Below are 15,672 nucleotides of genomic sequence, written 5' to 3' on the forward strand. Positions count from 1 at the left end.
AGGCAGAATAATCTATTAAACAAATAATGCTGAAAGAACTGGATATCCATAGCCAAAAGAAGGAAAGAGTACCCTATCTCATACCTTACCCAAAAATTAACTCAAAATGGATCGAAAACCTGAAAATAAAAGCAAGAATCATTAAAGCTCCTAAAAGAAATTGTAGGAAAATATCTTCAAGACCTGGTGGTAGGTGGTGGACTCTTAAAGGAGATAAGATGAGAACTGAGATGAACTACTGATGTTTAATATAAGTAGAAGTTTTAATTAGCTTTACTGTAAAAATGTGGAAATGTATACAGTGGATGGTAACAAATAGTGAGTAACAGCTAGTTTATAAATGGGGATGTGGCTGAAAATGGTACCCTAGGTATATAAATGTCAAATGACAGAATGCTAGAGAATAATCTAGGAACTGAATAGCACAGAAAACCAAGAGGTGCATGAGAATTGTGGTTGACAGTACAGATGCAAGAGTGTACTTTGTGAGCTAGAGCAAATGTAAATCACTACTGCTGGGTGGTGGGAATGTGGAGAAGCATGGGAAAAATACAACTGGAATGACCTATGGACTGTGCTTAGCAGTAATAATATAATATACTTGCATCTATGCCAAAGATGTACTGTGTTGATAATGGGGCAGTATAGAAAATGTGTGCCAAATGTACACTATGGATGAGGTAACAATCAGATGATATTATCTTATCTGTAACAAATGTTCCACCACAGTGTGGTATGTTGACAGAGGGGTGTTGTTCAGGAATTCTGTACATGTGCATGATTGTTTTATAAGTTTACAACTTCTGTCATAAAAAATATATTTTAAAAATAATAACAGGGTGGGCTGGGGGAAAATACACCAAATGTAAGATAAGGACTATAATTAGTAGTAAGATTTTCACAATATTCTTTCATAATTTGTAATAAACATCTCATGACAATGCAAGGTATTCGTGGAGGGTTGATGTATGGTACCCCTGCATGATGTTATGCAAGTTTGCTTTGTAAGTTCACAACTTTTACTATGCACTTATTGTTTATGTATGTTCATATATAAATGATATAAAGATAATAATAAATAGGGTGGGTTGGGGGGAAATACTCTGGTTAGTAGTAATATTCTGACAATGCTCTTTTATCATTAGTTAAAAATGTTTATCAACAATGCAAGGTATTGGTGGTAGGGTGAGTTATGAGAGTCCTGTATGATGTTATATATGTTTGTTTTATAAGTTCACAACTATTACACTTATTGTTTATATATGTTCATGTATGAGTGATATACTTCAATAAATTTAAAAAAAAAAACAACTAGCAGTGGCTTTAATGATAAAAAATCTGTATGATGATGGCGCTTCTAGCACCTGAAGATGCTGCTGCTAGGCTTGGTCTTGTCCACAGCTAATATCCACCAGACTGATATGGAATATACAATCTCTATCCCTACAGGTACTGAGCTATGCATTCCTTATAAAATTCAAACCATATTTCAAAGTCATTTCTCTCCTGTCCTCCTGCAAACTTTCCCCTGACCTGGGGAACGCCCCCAACACCTACAGAATGGCTGGAAATCAAAACCCACTGACCTGATGTTTCTGTACTTAAATTAAATCGCCAAAATGTTTTACTGCAACCCCAGGGATAAAGACCAAGGATAACTCAATTTCCTCAAAGACTTCAAAAATAACTTTTTAAAATATTTTCTCTCTTTGAAAGATGTCGTGAATGCTACAGACAACTAGGGAGTGTGTGGGCTGAGAGCTCTCAATCGTACTTTCAGTCTTTCTGTAACTGACTTTCATAATTTTGTCATCTTCTTTTCTCAATTTCTTCTTTTGAAAGATGTAGCACAATGATTTTCAAAAGACTGTGGTCATAGCATCTAGCACACTGGCCTTCACTGTGTGCTTAATACATGGTTTCACTGATTGATAGGAAGAAGCCACAATCTTACAGCAATCCAGGTTATGTGCTGGCAATTTTTTCAAAAAGGTTCCTTTTCCGAAATATGATGGTATTTTTCAGGACATAAAAATTTTCAGGATCAGGCATTAGCAACCCTCCGTTTTAGCATCAGCTCAACCACTTGCTAAATAATTTTCAGAAAGTCATTTGATACTTCCTTTTCTTGAAAGGGAAACAAAAACAACCTCCTACAGCAAAGATCATGAGTTAAATGTCCAAGTGTTAAAACAATGTAAAGTAGTATTTGTATTATCTGCTAATACACCTTAATAAGTCACTAAAATTTGTTTTTCAAATATTTTCTAAAAGATAGTGCCAAAGGTCCATCTCAGCTAGCCCACGTGCATTAAATAGCTACATGATTTCATTTCCCACAATCGTGTCCTCATCTTTACAAAAGATGCTCCTACAATAAAATGTACTTCAAAATTGTCTAAGCAAGCTCAGGCAATTGAGTTGTTTTAAAGGGGGAGAATGGAGATTTACAATTCCATGGGCATTACCAGTCACGCAACGTGATGTTCATCTTGGCAAAGGATAACCTAAAAGCTTCAAATCTGACTGAGCAGGGGCTTTCTCGCTCTGGCTACTGATGCCAAACAGCACTTCTTTTTTTTTTTTTTTTTTTTTTTAAAGATTTATTTATTTATTTCTCTCCCCTTCCCCCCCACCCCAGGGGTCTGTTCTCTGTGTCTATTTGCTGCATCTTTCTTTGTCCACTTCTGTTGTCAGCGGCACAGGAATCTGTGTTTCTTTTGCTGCGTCATCTTGTTGTGTCATTTCTCCGTGTGGGCGGCGCCATTCTTAGGCAGGCTGCACTTTCTTTGGCACTGGGCGGCTCTCCTTATGGGCACACTCCTCGCGTGTGGGGCTCCCCTATGCAGGGGACACCCCTGCGTGGCAGGGCACTCCTTGCGCGCATCAGCACTGCGCATGGGCCACCTGCACACAGGTCAAGGAGACCCGGGGTTTGAACCGCGGACTTCCCATTTGGTAGACGGATGCCCTAACCACTGGGCCAAGTCCTGTTGCACTTCTGACAGAGCATTTATATCAGGTAGCCAAAAGGGAGTAGTTTAAAAAGGAACAATTATTTCCCCTATTTCCTATTCCTGTGGGACAGGCCAGTATTTTTTATCCCCTATAAAAGATACCATATAAAAGCCATATGGCAAAAGGAACTTCTTGGAGAGGTGAAGCAAGGTGCACAGAAAATTCATTTCTAGGTTCACACTCAAAATTTTCCAGGACTTCCAAGATATTAAACTTAAGTCATCTCAACATACAGAGAGTTAGCATCTGCTCCTCTGATTGCTTCTCTGGTGTTTTAGAATCAGGGAATCAGAGACCTGGAATGAATCCTAATGCAGGAGAGCCTCCTTTGCTTTCAAGAGGGAAAATGATAGAAACTCATCTTCTTTCCAAAAGCAACTAACTCAGTACCTTTCCTTTACCTTTGAAGGGAAGACAGGCCCTTCAAAAATCTTAAGTACAGTATAGCCAAGAGATTAAATACTTATTTATATTTAGTTTGGCAAAAAATAACCATATCCCCTAGCCAGTTCACACCCAGTACAAAGTAGTGGAACTCACTGCAAACAAATCGACCACAGCAACTATTTATGTAGTCTTTTCCAGACTCAAAGAATTATGTGAGATTCCTGTTTTACAAAACTCAGATCTATACCATTTCACCTCATTCTTTGCTTCCCCTCACCTATACAACTAAATGCTTATTCAATGAATAAATTAACAGAGACATAAATAAAAGCATTTAGTGCACTGAATACAACTTGAAATGACGGAAATTATCAGAATGCCAAAATTGGTCAGACTGCCAAGCTGTTTACTCAACATTTTCTTCTCTTCCCTGGGCACTCAAGCTAGTCTACACTTCCTATGTTCCTTCACAGGTCTAGCCAGTGGAATAAGAGTGCAGGAGATGAGTGCCCATTCCCGGCATGCAGCTGCATGGTCTTTCTCCCTTCCAGCTTGCTGCAAAGGTGACAACTCCCAGGGTGACCGTGAAAGCTATATTGTGAAAAGAACTTTGCCTGGCCCCTGAGTAATCTGTAGAACTTAGCCTCCAATGATGAACAACATCCAAATGGGACTGTTATGCGAATGAAAAATTCCTTGTGTGTATCACACATCTTGGCACCTATTTGTTATCCTACAATTACCCCTAATACTGGAAGTTAATAACAGAGAAGGTATTTACTGCAAGTGAATTTAGATCATAATACTTCAGACATCCTCAATGCGATGCACCCTCGAGGCACAAAAATATTTTTAAATTTTGGTAGCAATACTTCAGCTAAAAACAATATTAAAAATGTTTAAAATATTTTTTACAGGAAATGACAAATAGTTACATTAATTTGAGGAAACTAATATTTCCATGTAAAAGAGAAGTGATAGTGATAAAATCAAAGAAGGTAAATTACTCATGTTAAAAATTGATTTGGGGGGTAGCAGATGTGGCTGAAGCAACTGGGCTCCCATCTACCACATAGGAGACCCAGGGTTCAATTCCCAGGGCTTCCTCGTGAAAGCAAGCAGGCCTGTGTGGAGAGCTGGCCTGCACAGAAAGCTGGCACAGCAAGATTATGAAACAAAAAGAGACACAGAGGAGAGACAATAAGAAACGCAGCATATCAGGGAACTGCGGTAGAGCAAGAGATTGAGCACCTCTCTCCCACTTGGGAAGATCCCAGGATGGGTTCCTGGAGCCGCCTAAAGAGAAGACAAGCAGACACAGAAGAACACACAGCAAATGGACACAGAGAGCAGACAGAGAACTGAAGGGGTGGGCGGTTAAAATTTGATTTGGAAATAATATCAATATGAACTCATAATTTTAGAGCTATTTTCTAGGTCTAGACACAACTTGAGAAGCAAATTCATCTAGCAGCTGTGATGATCTCTAGCTCTGAAATTCTCATCTCCAATATCCCACTAAAAAGACCAGTGTTCCTTAGAGAAATGTCTTGTTCTAGGTCTAGGGCAAGAAAGATAGCGCAAGAGATCATTTTTGTACAACGAAACAAGCTCTCAAGGATCATGTCAACAGGATACAGAAGCCAGAACATGGAAGGGTTCCTGTAGGTGCAAGTAATGATGAGCTCCAAAAATATTGTCATACTGATTCAAACATATTGAATCTGTGAAAATCCATAAGGTCACAATGATACTCAAACTAAGAAGCTGGACAACAGTCATTTGTCACTTTCTGAAGTATCTATTAAACCCAAGCCTTATTTTGAAAAATGGCAACTGAAGGGAAAGCGTTCCAGGAATAACTGTAATCCAGGGTAAACCAAGACCTACTTGAAAGTTCTACTTCACAAAAGAATGCTACCTTAACGTAGAAGGAAAAAAAATTTTTAAATGACTGTTTTTGCAACTCCCAAAGAAACTGATTCAGCAAAAGATTATCAGTTAGTGCTAAGTTCGTAAGATGCAAGGCTGATAGGGAACTGGCCATATACATATATAGTATCAAAGTAACACAAACACAACCAAAAAAGCACAATTGTGCCATGGAGGGATACAATACCATTACTCCAATCCAGTGGGTAATCTTATCTAATAGTGGGACAACTAGAAATGATTTGTCTCCTCTGACACTGTAGACTAAGATGGTCAACATCAGTCTAATCAAGCCTTTAAATCTAACTTCAAGTTAACAAAAATTCAGTACCCAAGTGGCACCACTAGGGGAAAAATCAGGTAAATGCAGATAGTGAAACTTTCTAAGAGTGAGCTTGTTTGTTCTCCTCACTAAATAAACAAAATCTGTTCTAGATTAAGAGAACAAACGTACATCACTATTGCAAGGTGGTAAGAATGTGGAGAAGTATGGGAAAAATACAATTAATGTAACCTATAGACTACAACTATACTATAATATTCTTACATCAATGCCAAAGATGTACTGTGTTAATAATAGGGGGTATGGAAAAAATGTACAATAAGGACCATGGTTAGTAGTAACAATCTAATGACATTATCTCATAACCTGTAACAAATGTTCCACAACAATGTAGTGTGCATGATTCTTTGTAAATTCGCAACCTCTCTAATGAAAATATTTATTTTTTTAAAAGAGACTTATGGAACGTACCAGCAAGATGCAATGTGTGGTAGTAGACTGGATTCTCCTTTGAACAAATCAGTTAAAAAGACCATTTTGAGGAAAACTGGGCAATAGAAGAACCTAAGGAATTATTATTTTAACTGTGATGACTTTATTTGTGAAAGGGTAAGTTCTTATCCTTATAAGATACATACTTAAAAAAAAAACTAAATAAAAAATAAAATAAAAAACTAGAAAACAAAATAACAAAGTACAAAAAAAATCCAATTAATGCATATCCAAAAGAAGATTACATAGAGGGGAAAGACCAAATATCAAAATGATGCAAGAGGAACACTTAGGGTGGAAAGAGAGGATTTGAAAAGAATTAAACAGATCATGAAAACCTAGTAATGATTTAAATATAAACAGCATCTCAACATACCACAGAATTGTGGAAGCATAGTAAAAATTTAAACAATTTAACATCAAACAACATTAAATATAGTAAAAATGCCAGCCTGCCAGGAGAGAGAAGCAGAGGGAGGGGAAAGGGGAGATGGAGGTGGCTGCTAACCCAACAGCTGGGAGTTAGAAGTGAGCAAGACTAAATGTAGAATCAAAGCCTCAACTTGGGGATAGGGGCTGAAGGCAGATTAAGTCTGGGAGCATAAGTGGATGTAAGGGAAGGGAGGGGGTTATTGCTGGAGGCACTATTATGTTCCTTCAAAGGCTTCCCCCACTCTCTGTGCCACCCATATGTTTCTCAAATGACTCTAACGGAGAGCAACCACCAACACTGAAAGGCTATTAAAACCCACCGCTGTTGCTGCTCATTATCTCTGGCATGCCAAAGACAAGACCCCATTACCTAGACTCTGCTGCCCCACAGAAAATAATGTATCGGTATCAATACCTGGCAGGAAAAAAGCTTCAAATGACTCACAAAGTTACGGAAATGTTTAAAAAAAAAAAAAAAAAAAAGCACAGAGACATATTATGTACTTGCTATGTATTGGGGAGAGGGGTATAGGACAGAAGATTTGATTCCAGGGGCAGATCGGCTTGACTATTGATATGAATTCTCCAATAAGTAATTTTCCTTTCTTTATAAAGAAATATATTAGGAAATAAGGGAAGCGTTTGAAAAATAATTCCATGTTTAATGATTAAGTACATTCAAACTGTACAAGGTAGTTGTGTTAGACAAAGACCAGAGAGCAACTATCACCATAAGGGAGTATCACGGTGCCACTGGGTAGGCCCAGCTGGGCTGAGCGGCAGGAGGGGTCCACACTCCCCTGAGCAGGGCACAGGCCAAGCCTGCGGGGCTGCAATCCAGTCTCCCTGAAGTGCTTAACACAGGAAGCCGGGTCTAATTAGGAACATTTCCTGCTGCCTCCGTACACTCTCACCTTTTCTACTTTGCATTTTTTCTGATCTCCTTCCATATCAGTCCATAGAGTGAGGAAACGAAGGCTCCTCCTCTCTACTCCATGTCCATTGCTCAAGGCTACATCGCAAAGCAATAGCCAGCCATTAGGGGGCAAGGTTGAGCCAGCCAAATCACCCCCACTGAATAAGCCCTGTACCATCCGCTCAAGCAAACCTCGAGGGCAGCTTTCTAACCCAGTTCAGTTGTGGCACCTGTAATGGTTGGTTTCTGGACTGGATTATGCATTCATGGACTCTATATCCATCAGCACTGCTCATCTGGATGGTCTGACATATAGCGCAACCTAAAAATGTACTGGATTCTTTGGCTAATCACTCTAACTTGATTATCCAGCAGAGGCAGCTATGAACCAATCTCCTCCACCTCACACCCCCAAATACCTGAGAAACCAGAGTTTGAGGCCTTGAAAGTAGCTCCTTACCTACTACCATTTTTGCTTCAATGGATTGGGCCGAGGTCCCTGGTGTAATAGAACAGTGGGGTTTGGAAACAGGTGTTCTCATCTCACTATCTGCGATGGCTTTGCCCTCAGCCTAGTCCTTTATGCTTTGTGAACCTCAGTTTCATCATCTATAAAGGGAAGTGATGAACAGGTAGGAGGGGTAAAAGAGGTACTTCTACTTCATATTCTCCAATACATTTAATTTTTTATACATAAATGTTAATTATGTCAGTAGGAAAACTGAAAAAAAAAGGGGCTTGGAATAAATGGTCTCTAAACCATTAATAACCCTTCCAGATATAATGATCTAAAAGTCAAAGCTCATCCAGGATCTTGAATGTTCCCTAAACACTGCATTCATCCATGATACCCACTGTGATAACAGCCCTAAACTGGTAAGAAATAATCCAGGCCCCAAAGCCAAACAGTACAACACAGATCTGAAAACTGAGGCAAGAATGAGAGCAAACGGTTTTCTCTCATTGGCCTAAGGACCAACGAAAGGGCCCCTTATGTCTAGGCAGCTTGAGGGTTTTCATGTGCAGTTATCAAAGGAATTTAACATTTCCACCTTTCTACGATCATACTGTCATCTAATGTTATTATAAAACATGCCTCAGTGTCCCCACAGAGTCCTTGAATTGATGTCCTTATGGGAATCCTGCCCCCACCTACAAGAGCAGAAACAAGCAGTCTGGCACATACCTCATACTGCCCCAAATCCAGCGAGGAAGCCCCTCTTTCTTCAGCATCACTCTCAAGGGAGTTAAGACAGTTGTCCCATGTTACTGTAACCTCTGAGATCCACCAGAAGCCCAGAGGATCTTTATATTTACACAGTAATCTAGGAAAGGACTAAGGGACATTGCAAGAATATAGTTACTATATAGAGTCCTCTGGAATTTAATCCTTTCAAAACTTTTACCTTGCTCCTAGAATTAGCCAAAGAACTGGAGTCACTACAGTTTCACTCAGCTCATGCAGTAGTCCTTTTCAGTTGCCCATGGGTAGGAGGCAGATTCATTTTAGAAATGCCCATATAGATTCCTTCGCATGTATATCAGCTCTTCTCTCTTTAAAGGAGTCTCCAGAATTGAGAAGCCAAGTTTAGTTTCACTCACTAACAAACTATACCAAAGGGTGTAGGAGGATGAGAAGTATAAAAAAATAGAAAACCTATGCTTAGTCATCCAGGTCTCCTCATCCACCAACCTTCTTTTACTTTCTGCCCTCCTCTCCGTTGAGGACCAACAAACTTTCAGTAACTACAACGTTTCTGGCACTAACTAAGGTGTTGAAGGTATGCAAACAATAAGACACCGTCTATGCCCTCAAGAAAAACATTATGGTTGGGGAGACATATTTAAGTAAATATAAAACAAAGAGACAGACAAATGCAATCAAAGGAAAGTATGAAAGAGTTGATGTTCCACATTAAATAACAAACTGGATTCAACTCAATTGACTCTCCTAAGCCAACTCATGACAAAGCGTTTTATTTTGTCACTCCATATTTGCTTTCTTAGAAAAAAACAGAGGAGATTCAATGGCCACATTTTCACAATGCCTACAACATATAGAAAATATGTTTTGAGTTAATCAGTGCAAATAGCCTTTGTTCATCAGTAATGATATTATTTTATACTTACGTTGTTAAAGAAATGATTCAAAGACTGCAACTTCATACAAGATTTTTTTTTAGTGACAAAATTGGTAGAGAGGAAAAATGTGGGCAGGAAAAATGAGACGAAGCCATGAATGAGGTTGTTAAACAGAACACATGCCAGTAAGATGGTAAGGGCAGACCACAATTTGACTCTGAGCATTCTAGTAGCCAAGGAAAAAAAGGAGAAACATAACCAGTTCCATGATTCAGAGTGTCCACATGATAATTTTTCAAGGAATTGCAACATGAAATCATTTCTCTAAAAGTCCTCCAATACTCATGACACTTCCCTTTGGAAATAAATTTCCTTTAGTATTTTATTAGTCTGTGTACCTTGCTTACATATGTATCCTAAATAGCAATATATCTGCATTATTTGCTTAAAAAGAAATAAAAATTAATAGTTGTATTCAATATCCTATGCACAAAGCATTGGGGGGAGGCAGGGGTACGTCTTAGATGTCAAGTATCAATGACAACACACACACTATTCTAAGGCTTCACAAATAAGGCAAGACTTTTGCCTTGATGTTTCCTTGGACTAAATATTTACAGCTGTGGCTTCCACCAACAGCTTCACATAACATGCTTTCAAACCATAATGTCTGGGTGACATATGATGATAAGATTTTATATGATAAATCTCCAAGCCTTTGAGAGCAAGTTAACAATAAAAGCAACAATGGGGAAGCAGATGTGACTCAAGCAATTGAACTCCCGCCTACACACGGGAGGTCACTGTTTCAGATTCCGATGCCTCCTAAAGAAGACAGCAAGCTGGCCCAACGGGCAGGCACAGCAAGCTGATGCGACAAGAGACACAAGAAGGAAAACATGAGCGACACAACAAAGCAGGGGGCAGAGGTTCCTGGTGCCTCCTAAAGAGGATGAGCAAGACAGCAAGCTGGCCCTGCAGGCAGGCACGGCAAGATGATGCAACAAGAGACACAACAAGGCAGGAAACGGAAGTAGCTCAAGCAATTAGGTGCCTCTCTCCAATATCAGAGGTCCCCAGTTTCGGTTCCGGGTACCTCCTAAAGAAAGAAAGACGACAGACACAACAATGGCAAACAATGAGAGGGCGGGGAGAAATAAACAAATAAAATAATTTAAAAAAAAAAAGCAACAATGGTACCAATTTTAACATCTAGGTCCTGCAGCAGCAGCCACTGCAGCCACCACCGATTTATGAAGCACCTACTATGTGTCAAGCATTATGCTGTGTACTTTACATATATTGTCCCAATCTTTAAAATAATTTAGGAGGGAAGCAGACTTGGGCCAATGGATAGTGCGTCCGTCTACCACACGGGAGGTCTACGGTTCAGACCCCGGGCCTCCTTGACCCTGTGGAGCTGACCCATGCGCAGTGCTGATGCGCGCAAGGAGTGCCCTGCCATGCAGGGGTGTCCCCCGTGTAGGGGAGCCCCATGCGCGAGGAGTGAGCCCCATAAGGAGAGCTGCCCAGCGTGAAAGAAAGTGCAGCCTGCCCAAGAATGGCACCGCACACACAGAGAGCTGACACGACAAGATGATGCAACAAAAAGAACCACAGATGCCCAGTACTGCTGATAAGGATAGAAGCGGTCACAGAAGAACACACAGCGAATGGACACAGAGCGCAGACAATAGCGGGAGAGGGGAAAGGGGAGAGAAATTTTAAAAATAATAAAATAAAATAATTTAGGGATGTTAATATTAGCTATATTTTACAGATGAAAAGTCAAGATCATTATGTAACAAATCTTTATTTTTCTATTATATTATGAATTTTCAAACGTATGCGAAAGTTAGTACTCTACTATACTATAATAAACTCCAACACATCCTATCACAAAGATTTAACAATTAAGATTTTTTCACACTTTCTTTATTCTTTTGTGTGTGTGAAGTATTTTAAAGCAAATCCCATTCATGTCATTTCATCCCTTCAATACATTTCTCTTATAAAGATAAATTCCTATATAATCTCAATATCACTACTACATTCCACAAAATCAATAATGATTTCTTAGACTCATCTAATACTCAAACAATAAGCATATATCCCCAATTATCTCAGGAAGTCATTTTATAGTTAGTTTGTTCCGATCAGGATCCAAACAAGAGCCACATAAACATTTGGTTTCCCTTAAGTCTTCCTCCTCTCTTTTTTTCCTAACTTACTGTAGAAGCAATTTTTTTTAAACCAAAATATAATTCAATACTATAAGAGCTACCCTTTTAAAGTACACAGTTCAGTGGTTTGTAGTATACTGGAAATGTTGTGCAATCATCATGACTACGTAATCCCAGAACACTTCCATCACCCCAAAAAGAAGCCATGCATTCATTAGAGGCACTCCCCTTTCCTCCAACCCCTGGCAACCAATAATCTAATTTATGTCTCTATGAATTTGCCTATTTTGGACCTAGCAAATATCTTTTGAGTATCTATTTCATTAGGTATCACAGATATATGTTAGTATCAAAGATATATATGACATGGTCCATGTTTAAACAGGTAATATAAACATTCGACCAACAGTTAAACATGATCACTGCCAAAAAGCCAGAGTTGGAACACTTTCATGGTTTTTCTCTTTCCCTGCACAAACATACTAAGGACAAATGATATTCATCTATGTGACACACCCAGGAATACCCATATGTGACAAAAAGCCCCCAATTTTCTTCTGACAACACTTTTCACAATGCCTAATACCTAATCAAAATCAGGAGTAGCACAGGTATGCCAGGCTCAGTGCTTGAGCTGCCGCCTCTCCCCACACAAGAAACCATACCAGAATACAAGTCGGAGAAGCAGGGGTAAACGCTGTTTTAACTATTTACTTACATCATTCTAAATATATACTTCAGCACAGGAAGGATACAGGTTCCAGAATAGACAACCTCTGCCAAAATCCTGGCTTTACCACTTAATTGCTATGTGGCCTTGGGCAAACGATTTCAGTAAGTCTCAGGTTCCCTCATATGTCAAATGGAGATACTAATGTGACTGCTTTGAAGATTAAATAACAAAGTTCTCATTAAACTAATCTGTTTGTTAAATTTGGCTATTAGTCACAATAATTATTTATTATTAAAAAATCAATCATGACACCTGAGAACTGTTGGAGCCACTTGAGTTTGGAGCCTTAAGCAGGTGCTAGGACTGAGTGACAAAAAAGGAAGAGATGAAGGAGCTACACTGTCCATGTGCTGGCATACTAACATTTAAGAGCAATAATAATTACACTTTCAGGACTTGAAAATCAACGCACATAATCAGATAACTGATGTGCTCCTCTCCCGGCTCAAGGTCCCCTGGACTTTACCACTGATGCCCTGAAATCACTTCTGATCCGTGTATAGCTGCTAAAAATCTTCCATCATTAGCAGATACAAAAATAATAGTGCAATGAAGCCAGAAAGGAGTCAGACAAACCAGCTCATCAGTGAACCCTACCAGTGTGAGGAAGTCCTTCACAGCACGAACAAAACGACCACCTTGCCCATGTTCTCTTTGCTCTGTCACACTGGAGAATGTTTTACTGCCTCCCTGTACCTCCCTCATTTGCGGGATTGCTTTTCCTTTATATGAATTACTCCTATAACCCCTTTTTCCACTGCTGCTATAAAATCATTTTCTATGCAATAACGGTTTTAGATAATACTGATTAAAAATTAATTCCCACGAAAAGGGATTATATGTGTCAGCAGAGATTTGTTTTGCATCAGCCATATAAGCAGTAAGTAGGTATTCTCCTTCTTCAGTTTCTACTCTTGATGCTCACATTCAACATGGCAAAAAGTGGGTGATTTTCCCACCATTTCTTTACTGTTTTAGTTTAGGAGCTACGGTAAAGGAAGAAGCTCTTTGTGAACCTCAGGCAACATGAGTTCCCTACCCATGAAGAACAGAAAAACCACTCTGCTCCCCTGACACGTTTTGTCCCTACAATTACCCAAGGAAACTGTGTTTGGAGAAACTACAACGTTCCCCAGAAATGTTCACTGGGGGTGGGGAGTGGGGGGATTTATACAACCACCATGAAGTGCATGGCACAAAGTAGCAGAACTAATACAGACTTAACTCTGCTTAGAGAGCAGCTCTTCCAAGTTCACAAAAATTAGCCTGTACCTAGCCCTCCAATAAAGTGCCCAAAAGATGACCAAGTACAATGTAACACTACAGAACCATTTAAAAGTATTGTAACTGAAGGTTAAGATTTAACAAATTATTATGATTACTGAAACATTGTATAGATGCTTTTTAAATTAGCCAAAAGAACTAATATCCAAAATTACTGAAACTGGCTAGACTGACTTCACCCTTTGTATGTGGCCATTTCCAACTAAAAACCTGCCATTATAATAATTACTCCAAAGATCTTACCTTTCTATATGAACATTTCTAATGAAAGGGTGACCACTCCACCTTCCTCTGTTTTACAGCCATATGAAAAGCCTTGTAGCTGACCTTCGCTTTTAAAAAGTAGACCCCTCTCCTGGATGCCTTGATCTGGGATAATTGTTGTAACCTTGAAACTCACTCTCCCCACTCCGTTAGCACCCACCCCCATCCTGGCGCAACCCCTTAATGTTTATTAATGAAAGAACCCACCCCAATTACTTATTAGCATCCTAATGTATAAAATACTAGAATTTCTGCAGAACCTGGATGCAGGCCCAGGCCAGAAGGCCACTGTGCTCCTTTGCTTGCACAACCAATAAAACTCTTCCCCTCTCTGAAACCCTGATGTCTCAGGAATTAGCTCTAAAGACACATCGAGGAAAAACAACCCGCTTTTGCTCGGTATCAGAATGAAGTAGAGCCATATATACTGAGAGTGTATCAAGATGCAGAAGATAGAGAGAACGTGTGTGTATTCGAATATTTGTTTGGGTTTTAAAAACGCAAACAGGGAAGCAGACTTGGCCAGTGGATAGGGCATCCGCCTACCACATGGGAGGTCCATGGTTCAAACCACGGGCCTCCTTGACCCATGTGGAGCTGGCCCATGCGCAGTGCCGACACGTGCAAGGAGTGCACCCTGTAAGGAGAGCCGCCCAGCGCAAAATAAGTGCAGCCTGCCCAGGAATGGCGCCGCACACACAGAGAGCTGACACAACAAGATGACGCAACAAAAAGAAACACAGATTCCCGGTGCTGCTGATAAGGATAGAAGCAGTCAGAGAAGAACATACAGCAAATGAACACAGAGAGCAGACAATGGGGGCGGGGAGGAAGGGGAGAGAAATAAATAAATCTTTAAAAAATAAAATAAAATAAAAATGCAAACAGATAAAGTTGGAAAGAGATACAAAGTCTTTCCAGTGGCCTCTTCAGCATAGAATTTGGAGGGTAATGAAGGGAAATGAAGGATTCACTTTTTGATTTACATCCCGCTGTAGAGTTTGAATATGTTATGAATTAATAAAATAAAAACAGCTAGAGAATTGCTAGTATATGAAATGATTTATCAGCGTAAGAAAGGTTTCTTGATATCAATATCTATGGCTACAAAAGGCAATTAAATTAGAGGACCCACACTATTCAAGCAGAATAAACTGTTACGTAAAATAGAGAAACAGATCATCTAAATTTGGTTTGACCACCTGACTAGATTTCCCAGAAAGTTTAACTATAAGACATTTGAAAATAAAGGACAGAAGTAAAATAATTCATGAATAAATGAAGTTGTTTTCCAGTTTTTCATTTGTTACAAGAAACAGGAAGGCAAAGGGGCACAAAACAGAAATTCATGCATACCCTAAAGAAAAGTCTAACATTAAAGGAAAAAACCTGGTTCCTTCTTTCATTATTTTCTTGACAAAGCATCACTGTTTCTTACCTGGTCACAAATCAGTTCCCATTTCTTCTCATTGTCATACTGCCGCAGTAACCTGGCTTTGTCAGGAGGTAGGTTCATAGCATTCTGTAAAACAAGAAAAGGCACACATTACATGCCACCCCAGGAGGCTAACGGGCAACTTATTTGCAGACCACAGAATATCACTGTGATTCTTTAGTGGCTTTCTTTAAATTCCTAGCCTCCAATTAAACCAAAACACCCTACAGA

General features: G+C 39.4%; 1 protein-coding gene across 1 annotated transcript in view; it reads right to left on the reverse strand.

Annotated features, from left to right (window-relative positions):
* FMNL2 (formin like 2) overlaps nucleotides 1-15,672 on the reverse strand; it is a 346,942-nt gene that overhangs the window by 128,355 nt on the left and 202,915 nt on the right. Inside the window, 1 exon segment of the mRNA XM_071216434.1 lies at nucleotides 15,445-15,528. Within this exon segment, the coding sequence (XP_071072535.1) occupies nucleotides 15,445-15,528 (84 nt within the window).

The sequence above is a fragment of the Dasypus novemcinctus genome, chromosome 7 (assembly GCF_030445035.2).
Source record: "Dasypus novemcinctus isolate mDasNov1 chromosome 7, mDasNov1.1.hap2, whole genome shotgun sequence".
Lineage (NCBI taxonomy): Eukaryota > Metazoa > Chordata > Mammalia > Cingulata > Dasypodidae > Dasypus > Dasypus novemcinctus.